General features: G+C 41.0%; 1 protein-coding gene across 4 annotated transcripts in view; it reads left to right on the top strand.

Annotated features, from left to right (window-relative positions):
• tmem39a (transmembrane protein 39A) overlaps positions 1 to 16,315 on the top strand; it is a 68,033-nt gene extending 51,718 nt beyond the window's left edge. For all 4 annotated transcript variants that reach the window (XM_078232704.1, XM_078232702.1, XM_078232703.1 and 1 more), the window contains 6 exons: positions 403 to 486; positions 1,386 to 1,540; positions 7,765 to 8,092; positions 11,926 to 12,113; positions 13,482 to 13,602; positions 15,804 to 16,315. In XM_078232704.1, the coding sequence (XP_078088830.1) occupies positions 403 to 486; positions 1,386 to 1,540; positions 7,765 to 8,092; positions 11,926 to 12,113; positions 13,482 to 13,602; positions 15,804 to 16,037 (1,110 nt within the window). In that variant the 3' untranslated portion in view covers positions 16,038 to 16,315. The remainder of the gene's footprint in view (positions 1 to 402; positions 487 to 1,385; positions 1,541 to 7,764; positions 8,093 to 11,925; positions 12,114 to 13,481; positions 13,603 to 15,803) is intronic.
• Positions 16,316 to 21,693: the final 5,378 nt, after the last annotated feature.

Here is a 21,693-nt window from a genome sequence, read left to right on the forward strand (position 1 = left end):
TGTAGACTCTACCATGTGGGGCATGAGACACTTGAAATGGCAGGTAAATTAGTTACTTTGGGAGGCTTTGCACTTCCTCCACTGCCTAAACTTCAACATCCACATACTCTGCCGGTCAAGGCCGCCTTGAGACGTTCAGTGTCTTTCCGAATATTCCTCTATTTTGAGTTGTCACTGGCTTGGGACTCCCATGGATTGGTTGGATCTCTTCAAGAATAGAAGTGTTTCCTCTGTGTTCTGGAGGTTTCTTGTCATAGCAAAGTTTGAAGTAGTGTCGTTGTTTTGGGAGTCTGGTGTCAGGCATGTGAAATTACATCTCTAACAAATCAATCTGTGCCGATGTTTTTGTGTAATATCTTAACGAGTGATCATTTTGCTTAATATTTAACTTTTCTTTCTTAGAGCTTTCATCTGATTGATTATCACTTGGCAGCGTTTATAACTATAATGTTGGCCCGAAGACTGGTTTGGACCCTCGTTTCAGAGGTGAGTTTGTTTGGAATATTTTGCCACCTGAAAATAGCCACCTTGTGCCGGTGAATATGCATGTCTGTCTTAGTAGAAGCTAGTACCAACCCAGAGCATGTTTTAAAAAAAAATCTGTATAAATTGTAGTTAATTGGTGGCATAAATCAGAAGCTTTTTTTCCCCATATGGCTCAGAGGTTCTTCAGTATTTATGACCTGACCTTTGGAGGGCATGTATGGGCTTACAACTAGATTGTTTGTGATACGTCAAGTGTCATCAGTGGCCTGGAGTATCACTGATTTAATTTTCTATGCTTCAGTGAACCTAGCATAATTCTAAAATTGAGCATCCTATTAACCAATATTTCAATGTCAGCATGGTCTTGCGTTGCAAATGATTCTTGAATCCCACTACCTATTTCTATTCTACCATTTTTTTTGTTCCATGTTGATTCTTTGTCATTTTCATTGTTCATAATTTACATCATAAAACCAGAAGAAATAGGAACAGGCGTAGGCCATTCGGCCCCTCGAGTCTGCTCTGCCTTTCAATAAGATCATGGCTGATCCAACATTCCTCACGTCTACTTTACTGCCCTTTCCCTGTAACCCAGTATCCCCCTCTGCTCAAGAATTCCAGAATCTATTTATCTCGGCCTTAAATATACACAGCCTTAAATATTTCTACATTGAAACTGTTAAATATACATAATGTGCCGCAATTTTGATTGTGATTTTTCTCCTGTCTGTGGGCTGACTTCCAAGAAACGTGGCAGTTGTGTAGATTTTGCAGCAAATTTTATGTAAAGACTGATTAGACTGCTTTTCTGCTAATTTGAATATAATTTTCTTCAATTACTTAATTTACACACAATTCAAATCTGGAATCTTGTCAGTTACTGTAGTTCTTTCTTGCAGGCATCTCAAACCAGTACAACCTCTATAGTGTGGTACACTTTGTTGATAGTGGCTCGTTTGGTACTTCTCACGCTCTGTGGCTGGGTACTTTGCTGGACACTTGTCAATCTTTTTAGGAATCATTCTGTGCTAAATCTCCTTTTCCTCGGATATCCGTAAGTACTAAAATATTTTACTGTTGGCTAGTGAGAAGAGTGAATTTTATGTTTGATTTCTAAATGGCTTATGTAGATTCCATTTATAAAACTTCGAGCTGTTTTTCTAAAAACAAGTATCAACGGTTACAATGAGTGGTTCACTTAATTGTGATCCTCTTGAAATTTAATCGTACATTGGGCACAAATCCTGAAGACACTTTCTAACTGTTTATAATGACATTGACAGTTGATGAAGCTGTTTTTTAAAAAAAAACATGATCCTTACCTTTAATAATAGAGGCATAAAAGTACAAAAGTAGGAATGTTATACTAAATATTTATGAACTCTTGGTAAGGCCTTAGCTGGAATATTGTGTCCAGAATTGGGCACATGCTTTAGCAAGGATATAAGGGCCGTACCAAGTGTTCAAAGGAGATTTACTAAATTTGGTAAAGTAGGGAGAAACTGTTTTCACTGGCAGGATCAACAACAAGAGGATAAATAGCACATTGACCACTGAGGCTGTGCTGCATTGGCAAATGAACTATGGGTGGGTGGGTGGCGATGTGGGGAGTTGCGGTGATGATTTTGTTATGTAGTGAATTATGATCAGGGATGCACTTCCCTGAAAGGGTATTTGGAGCCAATTCAATAGTTACTTGGACTTGAAAAGGAATATTGTGCAAGGATATGGGTAAAATACAAGGGAATGGGACAAATTAAATAGATTCAGGCGTGTGGTGGGGAACATTGGAGCCAGAGTCTGTGTGATTTGGCAGGCCTCGGTGGTGGAGGGAGAGGGGAGATGCTGAACCGGAGTCTCGGTCTGGTACAGGTGCGAGGAGTCGGTCATAGTTGGGAATAAAATCTACTAAGTAAGTGAATAGTAGGTTGGGTAGATGATCTGCTGCGTGAGTGAAAGGTATTTGGAGAGAGTGGGGAAGAGGGGAGAAGGGCTGGTATGTTGTAGTACGGGAGAGGGGCTGGTTATAACCACAGTTTTCTGTCACAGGGAATATGGAGAGCTTGCATAAAACTTACAAGCGTGTAAAATAACATTTTTACAAAGTACTTTAAAAACGCTTTATATTTACATGATGTATTATGTGATATGCAATCTGTAATAATTATATACTGAATGTTACTATGCTACTTTATTGCTGTTCTGTTTTTGCTGGCACCTGGGGTCACCTTATTTTTCAGAGGTTTTTTTATGTTCATGTATGGATATGGGCTCTGCTGGCAAGGCCAGATATCTATCCTGAATTGCCCTTGAGAAGGCAATGGTTAGTCAAAATGGAATCCCATTTGAAAATAGTTTGTGAAGCCCTGCCATAATCCTTTGCTTTTCTTCACATGTACATAATCCAGTAAGATCATATTGTGTTGTTGTATGGACTTCATCCTGTATTAGAAGCACTGACTGAATGAATGCTGAGTTCACCTTGGTGATATGATACAAATGCATTGGTGCACAGCCTTGATGGTAATAGAGGGTAAAAAAAGGAAAATTAACCCATTTAATAATTCCATCTGTTTGAAATGGCTTAAAATAATTTGCGTTTCACTACAGAACATTGAAAAGCGCAATAATTACATAATGTCTCATCCCAGAATATTTTCAGTCCCTTTTGTTTACAGCCATTTCATCCCTGAAGAATCTAGAGGAAAGATGCTTGAAGGACTTCTTCAGATTCTTGAGGAATGGGGGCAGGTTAAGTAATGCTGTGGAAGAGAGTTTCAACTAATTCATCAGGTTGTATACCAAGGTCTAGTGCTAAAAGGTAGAAAGAAAGATGCACCGTGGACTGGAAGAGACAGCTGATGCTCAAAATCTGGAAATAAAAAGCAGAGAATGCTGAAACCACTCTGTGGCAGAGCTGGGGGCCATCCGATTACATGCGGAAACTAATGCTGTTTTCAGATAATATTGGGGCTCAGCATGTAGTTGAGAAATAGGATGGGGTCGAGAATAGATGGTGGTGGGGGGGGAGGTCACCAGAGGTAACTAAATGGGAAGAGAAGTAATTGCAGATAATTCTTTGGCTACAATTCCATTAGACGTTCCTGAATTTTTGTTCCATCCGTTTATCTAGTGTTCTAAAGATTATTGTAATGCCTGTTGCGCTGTCCCACTTTTGATAGCTAACTCAACAGAGTTGAGTTCAACATGGAACCTTATACAGCTGCATGTCTCAGCTATTCACTGATGACTCTTGCTAAATTCCAAAATGAATTTTTTACACTTGAGATGCTGGGGTGAATTACTCCAGGTGCAACCTACCGTCAAAGTTGTGAGAATGAACGTTAATGAAACTGTGTGTGTGAGATATGATAAATCAAATAAACCTTTCATAATCATACCTAGGACCAGGAGTAGGTGATTTAGTCCCTTGAGCCTACTCCTCCATTTAATACGATCATGGCTGATCTTATCTTGGCCTCAACTCCATTTACCTGCCCATTCACAATAGCCCTTCAAACTCTTACTAATTAATAATCTGTCATAGAATTCCTACAGTGCAGAAAAGGCCATTCAGCCCATCGTGTCTGTACTGGCTCTCCAACAGAGTATCTTACCCAGGCCCTATTTCCCCACCCTATCCATGTAACCCTCCACATTTCCCGTGGCTAATCCACCTAACCTCCACCAAGGGGCAATTTAGTGCGGCCAGTCCACCTAACTTGCACATCTTTGGACTGTGGGAGAAAACCGGGGCACCCGGAATAAACCCGCACAGACAAGGGAAAAACGTGGAAACTCCACACAGTCACCCAAGGTTGGAATCTAACCCAAATCCCTGGAGCTGTGAGGCAGCAGTGCTAACCACTGTGCCACCATGCCGCTGTTACCACCATGCCGCTGTTACCACCATGCCGCTGTTACCACCATGCCGCTGTTACCACCATGCCGCTGTTACCACCATGCCGCTGTTACCACCATGCCGCTGTTACCACCATGCCGCTGTTACCACCATGCCGCAAGGTAGTGAATTCCACAGACTCACCATCCTTTGAGAGAAGTAATTTCTCCTCATCTCTGTTTTAAATCTGCTACTCATCCTAAAACTATGACCTCTTGTTCTAGATTGTCCTGCAAGGGGGAACATCCTCTCCACTTCTTTATCAATCCCGCTTATCATTTTGTACACCTCAATTAAATCTCCTCTTATTTTTTTAAACTCCAGGGAATATTAGCCTAAACTGCCTGATCATTCTTTGTAAGTCAAACCCCTCATCTTTGGAATCAATCTCGTGAACCGCCTCCAATGCAACTACATCCCTCCTCAAGTAAGGGGAACAAAACTACAGTTATCCCCATTAGCTAGATATTTGTCCTTGTTTCTGCAAACAAAAATTTGAACCTGTTCTTGCTGTGGCTTGGTTTATTTCCTCAGTGGAGGGATGGAAGAAATTTAGACTAATTTAATATCACTTGCAATGATTTCTCTTTCCATTTCTTTACCTCTGGTGTGTTCCTCCTGCACCGCCCCCTTCCTCCCACCTTGACCCCCTCCTATTGCTCAACTACATGCTGAGCTTCAGTAACAAACCTGATTTAGACAAGATCTGTTTTAAATAATGGCCATGGAGTTTGTTGCTTTTGTACTAAATCTAGCACATGGAACAGTGGCTTAGAAGGACCAAAGGGAAGAATAATCTATGGGGATTTGTATCGCAAAGTACTTCCTTCCTAATGCAAAATATTACTAGCTTTCACAAATTTCTTGTTACATGGACTGTACTTCACAAGTAAACATAGAAGATAGGAGCAGGAGGAGGCCATTTGGCCCTTCGAGCCTGCTCCGCCATTCATTACGATCATGGCTGATCATCCAACTCAATAGCCTAATCCTACTTTTTCCCCATAACCATTGATCCCATTAGCCCCAAGTGTTGTATCCAGCCACCTCTTGAATATATTCAATGTTTTGGCGTCAACTACTTCCTGTGCTAATGAATTCCACAGGCTCACCACTCTTTGGGTGAAGAAATGTCTCCTCACCTCCGTCCTAAATGGTCTACCCTGAATCTTCAGACTGTGATTCCTGGTTCTGGATTCCCCCACCATCGGGAATATCCTTCCTGCATCTACCCTGTCTAGTCCTGTTAGAATTTTCCTATGAGATCCTCCCCTCATTCGTCTGAACTCCAGCGAAAACAATCATAACCTAGTCGCTCTCTCCTCATATATCAGTCCCGCCATCCCTGGAATCAGCCTGATAAACCTTCACTGTGCTCCCTCGAGAGCAAGACCGTCCTTCCTCCGAAAAGGAGACCAAAACTGCGCACCATACTCTCTAGGTGTGGCCTCACCAAGGCCCTGTATAATTGTAACAACACATCCCTGTTCCTGTACTCAACCTCTCGCAATGAAACCCAACATACCATTTGCTGCCTTTACTGCCTGCTGCACCTGCATGCTTACTTTCAATGACTAGTGCACAAGGACATCCAGGTCCCGCTGCACACTCCCCTCTCCCAATTTACAGTCATTCAGTCAGTAATCTGCTGCCTTGTTTTTGCTTCCAAAGTGAATAGCCTCACATTTACCCAAATTATACTGCATCTACCATTGATTTGCCCACTCGTCCAACCTGTCCAGATCATTCTGAAGGATCTCTGTATCCTCGTCACAGTTCACCCTCCCACCCAACTTGGTATCATCTGCAAACTTTGACCCCTGCAAACCCCGCAGATCCTGTCACGTGCCTCCAACATTCTGCCTCCAATTGGACACCCCCGCTGGGACAATTAGTTGCCCTCGATCTTTTCATTGGGAACTGTCGCTGGGACATTGGTCATCTCAATTTTTCTGCCCTCTTCACCCATTCCAACCTCTCTCCTTCCGAACTTTCCGCTCTTCGCTCCCTCAGGTCCAACCCTGACATTCTCATCAAACCTGCCGACAAAGGGGGTGCTGTTGTCATCTGGCGTACTGACCTTTACCTTGCAGAGGCTGAGTGCTAACTCTCAGCTACTTCCTCCTACCTCCCCCTGGACCATGACCACACAACTGAACATCAAGCCATTATCTCCAACACCATCACCGACCTCATTTCCACCGGATGCCTCCCCCCACAGCTTTCAACCCCAAAGTCTCCCAACCCCGGGCAGCCTGCTTCTACCTACTTCCCAAAATCCACAAAACGGACTGTGCTGTTAGGCCCATTGTGTCAGCATGCTCCTGCCCCACTGAACTTATTTCCTCTTACCTTGACTCCATCCTCACTCCCCTGGTTTATTCCTCCCCACCTCCATCCGGGATTCCACTGATGCCCTGCATTATATTGACAGCTTCCAGTTCGCAGGCCCTAACCGCCTCCTATTCACCATGGATGTGCAATCTCTCTCCACCTCCATCCCACGCAAGGACAGCCTAAGAGCTCTTCACTTCTTTCTTGAAAAGAGGCCTGAACAATTCGCATCCACCACCACTCTCCTCCACCTGGCTGAACTCGTTCTGTCTCTCAGCAACTTCTCGTTTAACTCTTCCCACTTTCTCCAAATCAGAGGAATAGCAACGGGTACCCACATGGGTCCTAGCTACGCTTGTCTTTTATGGGGTATGTGGAACATTCCTTGTTCCAGGCCTACCCGGGTCCCCTCCCACAACTCCTTTACTCGTACCACCAATACATCCACTATTTCTAGAGCCACTTAAGTACTCTGGGATGTAGATTATCAGGCCCTGTGGATTTATCTGCCTTCAATGCCATCAATTTTTCCAGCACCATTTCTGTACTAATATTGATCTCCCTCAGTTCTTCTTCTCTCTCTAAATCTTGCATTCTCCAACATTTCTGGCATCTGATTTGTGTCCTCTTTTGTGAAGACAGAACCAAAGTATGTATTCAGTTGCTTGGCCATTTCTTTAAGTATAATAACTTAACATTTTGTGTTCAACGATGTTTGGTTGCTTCAAACCATTTTTGGATACCAATCCAAAACAGCAGCTGTTAAATATTATTGGCTGAGTGAACAGCAATAAACTCTGAAATTAAAATGTAATGAGGCAAGCCAGTAGTTAACACCCAAAAATGTATATGTTGCTGTTGCAATCCTGCAAGTTGTCCTTAGAACAGGCTTTGAATAATGCATAGCAACAAATGCACTATGGGCTGATTAAATTAAATGTGTTAATTTATTTTCAATTTACAAATGTCTACATTTTAACAGGATTGCTGTTACAATTTTAATTTCAGTCACTGATACTGGTTTGTTCACTTCCCTTTTTCAGATTTGGTGTTTATGTGCCACTGTGTTGTTTCCACCAGGAAAATCGGACTCAACCATTACCAGCTGAATGTGGCTTCCTGTTAAATGACCAGCTGGAAACAGCCATGGTCAGGCCAAAGGACTTCTTCACACTCCTCCGAGAATCATTCAGAGAACAGTTTAATAACCCAACGTCCATTCCTGCTCACACTTGCCCTCTTTCCCCAGACCTTATTCGAAATGAGGTTGAATGTCTGAAAGCAGATTTTAATAAAAGGATAAAAGAGGTTCTCTTCAATTCCCTATTTAGTGCCTACTATGTAGCTTTTTTGCCTCTTTGTTTTGTTAAGGTGAGTTTACCCAGGTTTTCTCCAACACATGTGATCTTCCTACATTGCTACACCTGCTGAAGTAGGCAGAACAGATGTTCCATATTATCTACTGTAAATCAAATTTGTGAGAGAAGCTGAATGGCACTGTGTTCATAGCCTTGTCCTGTCTGTGCAGCGTTTCAGCGTGACGAATGGATAGATAGAAAATTCTGGCCCATTTTTAAACAGTCAGTCCACCCAGAAAGTTAGCTTTGTTTATTTAATATCTTGCAAATTTTAATGGATTCTGCTTGCACGTGAAAATTGATAAATGTGGATCTCATCATTCTAATGGGATTCCAGGTTCCTTTATCAAACAAAATTCTACCTTTCCACCTGCATATAGGTCATTGTAATGGTTATGCAAATGTAATATTTTTAAATGAGCTACTAAAAAGTTTGCACTTCAAAATTTAATTTTTATGCCAACCAATCCAAATCAAAGCTGGAATTACAAAGTGCTAAATTTCAAGATATGTGCTTGTAATCCCTAACAATTATCTTTGTTAATTTCCAGTAAAGCAAAATGAAAAATAATTTCATTCTATGATTCTATGAATTGCATTACTGTCATCTCATTCAAACCTTAGGATGCCCCAAAAGTTCTTTACAACCAGTGGAGTACTTTTGCTGTATGGCCATTTGTATGGAAATGTGGCAGCCAATTTGTGCACAACAAGGTTCCACATACAGCAATGTGAGAATGACCACACTTTTGTTGGTTGAGGGATAAATATTAGCAAGGACACCAAACTAAGTATTTGCAAAGACACCAGGAAGAACTCCCCTGCTGTTTATCAAAATCATACTATAGGATCTTTTATATCCACCTGAGTGTGCAGCTGGGGACTCAGTTTTCTGTCTCATCCAAAAGACTATGGGCGGGATTTTCTGGCCGCACTTGCCCCCAAAACCAGAAAATCCCACCCGAGGTCAACGGACCGTCGCATAATCTGCCCCACTGCCTGCTACAATTCCCATGGCGGGCGGGACAGAGAAATTCGGATGTATATCTCCACTGGTATAACACTCTGGACTGCACTGGTGTCAGCCTAGATTATGTACTTATTTTGATGTGGTAGACTTGAACTACATCTTTCTGATTCAGCAAGAATGTTACCAACAAGTCAAAACCAATGGTGTACAAAAATGTCTTTCACTGTTTGAGCCAAGTGTCTGGTAGCATCAATATTGTTACTATAGTTAGAGTATGGAAATTGGTCTCCACAGATAGCAATCAACCGCTAAAAATGTGGTTTGAACAAAAGATTTGCTTTGTGACCATGTCACACAAGTCATTCAGAATGTAACTAGCTAAACAGAAATGTTAGATTTTTGCTAGTCGGGTGTTTTGTGTTCAAAGTATTTTCCCTGGTTATTTCTAGTTTGGACTAAATTTCTGAAGCCTTTTACATAATTCTATATTTGAAACTCTGCAAAGCTGTTTTTATGCTTAAAACAGAAGTAACCAGCAAGGAAGCTTAGAAATAATCCTTGTAGAATGTACTATCGATTCCACTTTAACAGTGACAAAAGATTTAGAAATATCAAAACGAAACAGCACCTTGCTTAAAGGACAGAGAAGCCCAAAGGTAGCCAAGCCAACTTGGGCTCCAGAAAGCAAGCAAACAGAATCTCCCTAATTAGTTGCAGTTTCTTCTTTTTTTATATATAGATACCAGTAAAATAGGTTGTGAAAATGAATGTCTATATGATACTGGAGCAACAAATATGTCCACTGTTTTTGATATCCAGCTGCCTTCCTCAATTTATGAAGGTGCGGATAATATATTATCACATTGATTCACCAGAATACTAAAGGTAGCTTTAGTCTTTTCTTTAAATTTCTTATTTTCTCTCCATCTTCTGAAGCTAGGAACCTAGTTTGCAGTATAATTCCACAAACTATGATAGCCTTTTGGTACTTGCACATTCTTACGTAAGGTTTGCCAACAAATGATAAGTTAGTTGACTAGTGTGTACGATTTTCGTCTCCTTCCCTCAAGGAAGGATAGACTGTCCCTAGAAGAGTGCAACAGATGTTCATTATACTACTTCCTGGAATGAGGGAATTGGCCTCTGAGAAATTGGACTTTTAAGTTTTGAAGAATGAGAGGTGACCTAATTGAACCATCAGGCCTGGCTTGCCATGTCCTTCCAAGTATAGATAATAGTTTAACTTTAAAACGGAGTGTGTGGGAGTGAGTACACAACATAGTGTGTCTACCTTGCACCACATTGGAGTTTTCTCACTCGCTCTCATCACCTCACCCTTTGACTTTTCCCACAAATTCTGTTTTAATCTTTTGCTCTGATTGTGTACCCTTGCTGAACAATTGTTCATTCCTTAAAATTCAACTTTTTTTTTGAAATTGAGTTGTTGTGCGAAGCCTTATAATGCCGAAATTTTCTCATTGGCCCCTAGAAGGGAAAAATATGCAAATTTGGCCCTGAGTGAAAAGGTTAGACAAGTCTGTGCCAGGAGAATGTCTCGCCTCAGGGGAGTTTAAAGTTAGAGTCAGTGTTTCAGAATAAAAGGACAGTCGTTGGGACTGAGATAAATTTCTCCATAAAAGGGTTGTGAACCTTTGGCATCCTCTACCTCAAGGCTGAGGATCATAAACATTGAGAATATTCAAGACTGAGGTTGATTGCTTGTTAGAAACTAAGGGAATTAAGTGGTATAGAGAGAGTACAAGAAGGTAGAGTCTAGAGTCGTAGAAAACCAGCCATGATCTTATTGAACGACCAAGCAGGTTGGAAAGGCCAAATGGCCTATTCTTGCTCCTATTTCTTATGTTCTTGATTTCTAAACTTGAACCAGGTCCTGGTGAGGCATTAGCCATACGGTCTAAGTAGGGAGAAGTTGTGATATCTGCCTTGCTATGAACATCTGCATTAAATTGTAATGATGATTTTTTTTTTTTGGAAATTGCAAGTTGCACATTTTTTTTGAAAAACCTTTGTTTAAACAAGTAGCTTACAATGTTAATCACCTTACTTTTTCAAGCTTCTGCAGTCAAATGATTTGGAGAGGTTTTAAAATGACAGGAAGACTTCTGCTGTACCAGAAGTTTAGATCAAAATTGAAAATGGGCTTCCATAATTTTTTAAAATCGGTTTCTTCTTCTTTCCTCTCCCGAAAGCAATAGGTGCAGCAGCAAAACTGGTAGCAGCCCCACTGCCTCATCTGTAGCCAGAGAGGCCAACACAACTGAGTTCACTGTTGTAATGACTTTTTGCCAGCAGTAATCCTGAGTAAGAATCTTGGCTGATTTTTGTTTTTGCCACGACGTTGTCCTCCTCCACATCGTAAATAGCAAGCTGCTGTAAATGTTTAAAACTGCTCAGAGGAAGTTTGCTAACTCAGTGGAGCTCAATAATCAAACCAGGAACCGCCTGCTCTACATGGTAGAACAGCACACTCATTGAGTAGATAAATTCACTCATATTTTCCTTTGCAATTTTGTTGTGTTAGTGTACTGTGGAAAAGGAACTGTACATAAATGGGTCTGATTGTCAAATCATTTGCAGTCAGCAGCAGTTTTCTGAACTGGCTAAACCTCCAAATTTGCCCTATGTTTAACTTTTAGTGCAAAAAGATTTGTTATACGCATTGTTAAAATTAATATATGATCACATATTCTAATTATTCAGCTTTCCAAATCATGGTTTTTCTCAAATTTTGCAACTGTGTTCTACTAAGTAGCTGCTAGTTATGAAACTTGCTGCCTAAACATCTAGCTGTTCAGAGTTGTTCTTGAAGCACTGTTTGTTCAAACTGCTCTTTTCTTTCTCTCTGACTCTTGCAGAGTACACAGTACTATGACATGCGGTGGTCCTGTGAGCATCTCATAATGGTTTGGGTTAATGCCTTTGTGATGTTGATGAGCCAGCTACTGCCACCTAGATATTGTGACTTACTCCATAAGTCAGCTGCTCACCTGGGGAAATGGCAGAAGATGGAACATGGTTCTTACAGTAACACGCCACAACACATGTAAGTTATCTTCATTCAGTTCCACTTGGCTAAAATATCGTGCACTAATTGAAAATATTAAACTTGCCAGAAAATGCCGCCTTGATTTAAGGTTGGCAGATGTATGGACTACTGGCGCAAAACCAATGTCAGTGGTATCATGCTACTTTAAAATTAACTTCTATTTGCATGGATTTGACGAGTAAAATTTGGTAAGTTTATAGACATATTTAATTTTTTAAGGATCACTGAGACACAGTGGATATTGTAACTTGTTCGTTTATGTTGGTCTTCATATTGATATGTAAAAAGCATGGCAACAGCCCATGTACTGCAGTTTGAACAGAAAACTAAACTCTTATTGTGTACAATACATTACATATAAAGACATGTTTTAAACACTGGTTCTTTACATTATTGTAGGCAGTTCACTGGGTCAAATTGATTACATTTTCTATTTGGAGGGAGGGCAGCAGAAAGTAAGATGGCAAGTTCTTTTTTAGTCTGTCTGAAGTTAATTAGCCAAATAAGATCTCATTCTATTTGTCTGAAGGACTTTAGGAATAATTAGCTGGAAATCTAACAAACAACCTGAAAATAATATTCGTGGGGAAAGAAACGGCTAACGTTTCTGAACTGAAAGGTGATAGAAATGGGTGACTTTTTATTGGGTTCCATGCCAGATAAAAAGTGGATGCAATTTCAGGGAAGGAAAAGAAGAGATCTGAGACACTGTTCTTTCAATGCAATTTGCCTGAAATGGGTCAACCAATGCTAAATATACTGGAATTTCAAGTGTAAATTATGCTGAGTACAAATCAAGCTTTTGCATTGGACGGTGGCCTTGAAGACACAAATGACTACCCCATATATTAATCACCATGGTGCGTTTCCACTCATTGTGCCCATATATGGGACTTTGAGGAGGCTCTGAAAGTTAAGCTGTCATTTTTAGATGAAAGAACACTAATTTACAATGCTTTTGACTTAAATTTACTTAAGCTGACTAATTGACACCAATATACCAGGTGAATGATTAAGTGTAGTTTTTGTTTAAAGTTATTTTTATTTAAAATTGGGCTACTACACACTGATTAATATGATTTTGGTGATGAAACCGCTTTTAGCGGTGTTAATCAGACTACATTAAATTTCCCCCCTTCAGTACATCAAGAATTACCTTTTTTGAAAACGTTTACTTAGGTTCTAAAATGTTGCCCAATTGTGCTGGCTCGTAGCAGATTGTACATTCACCAATATGCAACGAGTGTGCAGAAACTTGAGAGAGAAGAAACTTGGCAAAACTAACAGTTTGTGTCACCAAATGCACCCAAGTGGCAACTCCAGGGCATTATGTCACATATATAAACCATTTAATTTTCCCCTCAGATGGTCTGAAACAACAATTTGGCCACAGGGTGTGCTGGTACGACACAATCGATGCCTTTATAAAGCTGTAGGACCTTATAATGTAGCAGTGCCTTCCGATGTTTCACATGCCAGATTTTATGTAAGTAGTTCTTGCTGCTTTGAAGTCATTCTTTAATGTTTACCAATATGTATTTTCAGGATTAGAATGTTTAATGAACTTTACACTGCAGTGAGATCAACATTAGTGGAAGGCAAAAGATGCATTAAGTTTGCAATTACGCGCTGCTGAAATGCATTATCATCCAGTCCCACGGTCTAACTGATTAACGTGGATCTTAATTTCCCCCCTTTTTCTGTGTTCAGATATTTGCTACCAGAGGCTTGTAGCTTGAGGGGGCACTGCCACATCAAATATGGCTGACCAAGTGTCTCTCCCACTCTTACCACCTGCCATTGGTGTGTTGGAAGGATTTTGCAGGTTGAAACTCAACTTGTTAGCCCATATTATGAACACATCTTCCTTGGTCATCAAATCCTGGGGTGGCACTTGAACCTGGAGCTTCTGGCTCAGAGATAGAGACACTATCCACTGCACCACAAGACCTCCTGGACATGGGACAAATGTATATATTGCCATTGCTTTATTTTCACTGGAATTTCCAACTTACTGCCATTGTGGAAGTACCATAACCACAAAGAAAGTACTGATTCAAGAAGAAGGCACATCACCACCACCATCTGATGGCAACTAGAAATAGATAATAAATGGTTGCCTTGCCCACTTGACCCAAAATCGGGTCTCGTGCTTCATCAAATTAATACCATTATGTATGTTAATAAAGTAGCAAAGAACAGTACAGCACAGGAAACAGGCCCTTCGGCCCTCCAAGCCTGTGTCACTCCTTGGTCCAACTAGACCAATCGTTTGTATCCCTCCATTCCCAGGCTGCTTATGTGACTATCCAGGTAAGTCTTAAACGATGTCAGCGTGTCTGCCTCCACCACCCTACTTGGCAGCGCATTCCAGGCCCCCACTACCCTCTGTGTAAAAAACATCCCTCTAATATCTGAGTTATACTTCGCCCCTCTCACCTTGAGCCCGTGACCCCTTGTGATCGTCACTTCTGATCTGGGAAAAAGCTTGCTACAGTTCACCCTATCTATCCCCTTCATAATCTTGTACACCTCTATTAGATCTCCCCTCATTCTCCGTCTTTCCAGGGAGAACAACCCCAGTTTACCCAATCTCTCCTCATAGCTAAGACCCTCCATACCAGGCAACATCCTGGTAAACCTTCTCTGCACTCTCGAACGCCTCCTCGTCCTTTTGGTAGTGCGGCGACCAGAACTGGACGCAGTACTCCAAATGTGGCCTAACCAGCGTTCTATACAGCTGCATCATCAGACTCCAGCTTTTATACTCTATACCCCGTCCTATAAAGGCAAGCATACCATATGCCTTCTTCACCACCTTCTCCACCTGTGTTGCCACCTTCAAGGATTTGTGGACTTGCACACCTAGGTCCCTCTGTGTTTTTATACTCTTGATGGCTCTGTCATTTATTGTATAACTCCTCCCTACATTATTTCTTTTAAAGTGCATCATTTCGCATTTATCTGGATTAAATTCCATCTGCCACCTCTCCGCTCAATTTTCCAGCCTATCTATATCTTGCTGTATTGCCCGACAATGCTCATTGCTATCCACAAGTCCAGCCTCCAGCAATCCAGAGATCTGAACTAATGATCCACAGGCATAAATTCAAATCCCACCATAGGTCTATACAGCAAGTATCATATACTGAACACACTACGATGAAGCTTAGCAAGATTCATAGAAGGTTTAATCGCAAGGCATAATGCATAATGGAGGTGCGATGCTGATAGGGGAATTTAAATTCAGTAGTTAAAGAAGTCTTGAATAAAATGTGGCAACAGTAGTGGTGACCATGAACTACTGGATTGTTATTCCTTTAGTTCACTCATGTCATTTAGGGAAGGAAATCAGTTCCTCGTACCTGGTCTGGCCTGTCGATCATCAACAATGTGGTTGAATCCTAACTGCCTTCTAAAATAGTCTAGCAAAAGGCTTAGTTAAAAGCAATTTGTAATAAATGCCTATCTTGTTAGCAACACCCTCATTGCCTGAATCAATTCTTTAAATATTGAATTCTGGTTGAGTGACTTGCTTTTATTGCATGCTTACAAATTGATTTGAACACTCGTATTGCCTGGAGCTTTTTTCTCCCAGCCTACATTAGATCACATTGTTTTTCTGACATCTCTACATTAGATCGATGTAATGCAGATTGATTATTTTCCTTATTTTGTTTTTTTCAGTTTTTGTTCCACAAGCCATTACGGATCCTGAATCTCCTCATCCTGATAGAAGGCAGCGTAGTGCTGTATCAACTATATTCTCTGCTTCGGTCAGAAAAATGGAACCATATACTTTCCTTGGCTTTGATACTGTTTTGTAATTACTATGTCTTATTTAAACTTCTAAGGGACCGGATTGTGCTGGGCAAAGCATATGCTTATCCTCTGGGTACCATTGGACTAAAATCTCACTAGTCTAACACAAAAAGAGGGAGTGGGGAAAGGATTTAAAGAAATTATTTTGATACGGTTTCTATTTTTCATGCAGTGTTTAAATATTTAAAATATTTTATATTTTGTATACTTGGATATTTTGAAAAGCTACTGTTCTTTGCATAAGCGAGTTGTATTTTTCATCTACTTAGCACTTCACAAGCTAAGTGTGCGCTTTGCTCCATATGACAAGTGCCATTTATAATCGCAATAATCAACACATGTAGTATTGATCAGAGGAATAAAGGATGAAATGAGAAGTTTAGTTTTCTTTGCTTTATGTTGTCACCTTGAATGAAGAGGTTTTTAGGCCATTGATGTCTAAACAACTAGATGAATGGAACTGTTGTGTTCATAGTAAATGGTCACATTTACTGATAGTTGTTCAAATGTGTGAACTTGTTTTAATAAATGGGGGTTTACAAGATGCTGTCTGTGAATAAAGCCCATTCTTCAATTATGATATTGTTTACATGATCTCACCTCTTCAAAAGAAAAATCTTCAATAAAAAAGAACATTCCTACTTTGGTTTTTTAATCTATTTATTTATTAGATTTAATTTGCTGGGCTTTGTGTATATAAATTAAGGTGAACAAGAGTGCTTGCATTTATATTTATAGGAAACTATCAGCTCTGAATATGGTGGCTGAAGTTTCATAGTAAATGAATAACTGGAACAGAGGAAGAAGGAAGTCTTGCTACAAACATGGTTTTTACTGGAACCATCTTCAAGCCCCAAGAGCTTTATCTTATTTCTTCTTGAAATCAGACAACGTTTTGGCCTCAACTACTTTCTGTGGTAGTGAATTCCACACATTCACTACTCTCTGGGTGACGAAATTTCACCTAATCTCAGTTACCCCTTATCCTTAAACTGTGACCCCTAATTCTGGACTCCCCCACCATTGGGAACATTATTTCTGAATCTACCCTGTTAGAAACTTACAAAATTCTATGAGATTCCCCCCCCCCCCTAAACTCCAATGAATATAACCGACTTAGTCTCTCCTCATATGACAGACCTGCCAACTCAGGAATCAGCCTGGTAAACCTTCGCAGTACTCCCTCTATTACAAGGACATCCTTCCTCAGATAAGGACACCAAAACTGCACAGGATATTCCAAGTGTGGCCTCATCAACGCCCTGTACAATTGCAGCAAAACATCCCTATCCATATACTCCAATCCTCTCACTATGAAGGCCCACATACCATTTGCCTTCTTTACTGCCTGCTGTACCTGCGCGCTTTCAGCAACTGACGCACAAGTATTCCAATTTCTCGTTGAGTATCCACCCCTCTCAATTTACACCCATTCAAGTAATAATCTGTTCCTATTATTGCTACCAAAGTGGATAACCTCACATTTATCCACATTATATATACTGCTGCTGCCCACACACTCAGCCTAACCAAATCACGCTGAAGCATCTATGCATCCTCACCCTCCCACCCAACTTTGTATCATCTACAAATTTGGAGATAATACATTCAGTTCCCTCTTCCAAATCATTAATATATAATGTGAACAGTTGGGGTCCTAGCACAGATCCCTGCAGAACCCTAATAGTCACTGCCTGCCAATCAGAAAAAGACCCATTTATGCCAACTCTTTGCTTCCTATCTGCTAACCAGCTTTCTATTCATCCCAAGACATTACGTGCAATTTCCTTCAGCTCCTCATTGAAACATGTTTCTCTCAGCACTTCTGGTACATTATTCATGTCTTCCTTTGTAAAGATTGAAGCAAAGTACAAATTTAATTCCTCAGCCATTTCTTTATTTCCCATTATGATTTCTCCCATTTCTGACTGTAAGGGGCCTACATTTGCTTTTGTCAAAATTTTTCTCTTTACATATCTATAGAAATTTTTACAGTCAGTTTTTAAGTTCCTGGCTAGCTTACTTTCATACTCGACTTTTCCCTTCTTAATCAATTCCTTGGTCCTCCTTTGCTGAATCTTAAACTGCTCCCAATCCTCAGGCCTATTGCTTTTTCTTGCCAATTTGTATGCTTCCTCCTTGAATCTGATGCTATGTCTAATTTCCCTTGTAAGCCATGGTTTGGCCACAATTCCCTTATCACTCTTGCGCCAAACCAAACAACTTCTGGAGTTCACCCATTTGTTCTTTAAATGCCTGCCATTGCCTTCCACTGTCTTTCCTTTCAGTAATGTTTCCCAGTCCATCATGGTGAATTCATGCCTCATACCATCATAGTTCCCTTTACTGAGATTCAGGACCGTGGTCTCGGAATCAACAACATCACTCTCCACTTTGACAAAGAATTAGACCATATTATGGTCATTCGTTCCCAAGGGTTCTCTCACAACTTGATTGCCAGCTAATCATTTCTCATTACACAACATCCTGTCCAAGATGGCCTGTTCCCTTGTTGGTTCCTCAATGTATTGCTCCAGAAAACCACCCCGTATGCACTCCAGATATTCCTCCTCTATTGTCCTGTGACTTATTTGACTCTTCCAATCTATATAGAGTCATAGAGGTTTACAGCATGGAAACAGGCCCTTTGGCCCAACTTGTCCATGCTGCCCTTTTTTTTTAAAAACCCCTAAGCTAATCCCAATTGCCTGCATTTGGCCCATATCCCTCTATACTCATTGTACCCATGTAACTATCTAAATGCTTTTTAAAAGACAAAATTGTACCTGCCTCTACTACTACCTCTGGTAGCTTGTTCCAGATACTCACCACCCTGTGTGTGAAAAAATTGCCCCTCTGGACACTTTTGTATCTCTCCCCTCTCACCTTAAACCTATGGCCTCTAGTTTTAGACTCCCCTACCTTTGGGAAAAGATATTGACTATCTAGCTGATCTGTGCCCCTCATTATTTTATAGACCTCTATAAGATCACCCCTCGGCCTCCTACACCCCAGAGAAAAAAGTCCCAGTCTATCCAGCGCCTCCTTATAACACAATCCATCAATTCCTGGTAGCATGCTAGTAAATCTTTTCTGCACTCTTTCTAGTTTAATAATATCCTTTCTATAATAGGGTGACCAGAATGGCACATACTATTCCAAGTGTGGCCTTACCAATGCTTGTACAACTTCAGCAAGACATTCCTACTCCTATATTCAATGTTCTGACCGATGAAACCAAGCATGCCGAATGCCTTCTTCACCACTCTGTCCACCTGTGACTCCACTTTCAAGGAGCTATGAACATGTACCCCAAGATCTCTTTGTTCTGTAACTCTCCCCAACGCCCTAGCGTTAACTGAGTAAGTCCTGTCCTGGTTCAATCTACCAAAGTGCATCACCTCGCATTTGTCTAAATTAAACTCCATCTGCCATTCGTCAGCCCACTGGCCCAATTGATCAAGATCCCGTTGCAATTGAAGATAACTTTCTTCACTCTGCATTATGCCACCAATCTTGGTGTCATCTGCAAACTTACTAAACATGCCTCCTATATTCTCATCCAAATCATTAATAAAAATGACAATAACAGTGGACCCAGCACTGATCCCTGAGGCACACCGCTGGTCACAGGCCTCCAGTGTGAAAAACAATTTTCTACAACCCCCTCTGGCTTCTGTCAAAAACAGTAAGAAGTCTCAACACCAGGTTAAAGTCCAACAGGTTTATTTGGTAGCAAATACCGTAAGCTTTCGGAGCACTGCTCCTTCGTCAGATGGAGTGGAAATGTGCTCTCAAACAGTGCACAGACACAGAAATCAAGTTACAGAATACTAATTAGAAAGCGAATCTCTACAGCCAGCCAGGTCTTAAAGGTACAGACAATGTGAAAAAGCCAATTTTGTATCCATTCTGTCAAAAAGCCAATTTTGTATCCATTTAGATATCTCACCCTGGATCCTGTGAGATTTAACCTTATGCAACAACCTACCATGCGGTACCTTGTCAAAGGCCTTGCTAAAGTCCATGTAGACAACATCAACTGCACTGCCCTCATCTACCTTCTTGGTTACCCCTTCAAAAAACTCAATCAAATTTGTGAGACATGATTTTCCACTCACAAAGCCATGCTGACTGTCCCTAATCAGTACTTGCGTCTCTAAATGCCTGTAGACCCTGTCTCTCAAAATACCTTCCAACAATTTACCCACCACAGATGTGAGGCTCACTGGCCTGTAGTTTCCAGGCTTTTCCCTGCAGCCCTTTTTAAACAAAGGCACAACATTTGTCACTCTCCAATCTTCAGGCACCTCACCCGTGACTGTCGATGATTCAAATGCCTCGGCTAGGGGACCTGCAATTTCCTCCCTAGCCTCCCACAATGTCCTGGGATAGACTTCATCAGGTCCCCTATGCAGATTAAAGTCACCCATAATCACAGATGTTCCTTTAACACATGCACCAAGGGATTGGTTTCCTGTCTAATGCTTTTCCCAACATTATCACTACAATTTGGTGGTCTATATACCACCCCCACCAATGTTTTTTTTGGCTCCTGTTGTTTCTTAACTCAACCCATACAGAATCCACATCATCTATGCTAATATCTTTCCTCAATATCGTATCAATATCTTTAATCAACAGTGCAACTCCATCACCTTTTCCTTTCCGTCTATCCTTCCAAAACACTGAATATCCCTCAATGTTTAGTTCCCATCCTTGCTCACCTTGGAGCCACGTCTCACAATGCCAACTATAATCATACTCTTTTACATCTTTCTGTGCAACTTATTCATCCATTTTGTTTTGAATGCTCCAAGCATTCAGGTACAAAACCTTAAGGTGGGCACTTTTAACATTTCCTTTTCACGCTATTTTTTACTCAGTTCTTATCTGACTCTGGCCCTTGATTTCTCTGCCCATCATTTTCCTTACTTTCCTTACTGTCTTTTCCTTTTGTTCTTAATTTCCCAACCGCCTGCCCCCGGCTCTGAATCCTTGCAAAGGTTCCCATGCCCCTGCTTAAAAATGTAAGGATCATTTCAGCTATGCATTACGAGATGATGGCCATTTAGGTATCAATGTTCCTAATATCAATTCATTTTTTGGGTATCATAATGAATATACATATATTTCAACAAAGCCAGCAGTATTGTGTTTTGCAAAATTCTCATGCTTTTGCTGTGAGAATGACAAACTATATATTGGGTAAGTATTGATCCCACATTCTTGTGCATTTTCAGGCTTTTTTAACATATTCATGCATTTTTTTTCCCTGCCATATCCTGTTCTTATGAGGGCATCTTTCAGCGTCTGGAAGTGTCTGTTACGATCCCCCTCATCCAAGCAGATCCTGTGTATACGGAGGGCTTGTCCTCACACCCCCACTTCTTGCCTTCAAACAACCGCACAACCTCAAACAGACCATTGTCCACAGCAAACTACCCAGCCTTCAGGAGAACAGTGACCACGACACCACACAACCCTGCCACAGCAACCTCTGCAAGACGTGCCGGATCATCGACACAGATGCCATCATCTCACGTGAGAACACCATCCACCAGGTACACGGTACATACTCTTGCAACTCGGCCAACGTTGTCTACCTGATACGCTGCAGGAAAGGATGTCCCGAGGCATGGTACATTGGGGAAACTATGCAGACGCTGCGACAACGGATGAATGAACACCGCTCGACAATCACCAGGCAAGACTGTTCTCTTCCTGTTGGGGAGCACTTCAGTGGTCACGGGCA

This window comes from Mustelus asterias, chromosome 17 (assembly GCF_964213995.1).
Source record: "Mustelus asterias chromosome 17, sMusAst1.hap1.1, whole genome shotgun sequence".
Taxonomy (NCBI): Eukaryota; Metazoa; Chordata; class Chondrichthyes; order Carcharhiniformes; family Triakidae; genus Mustelus; species Mustelus asterias.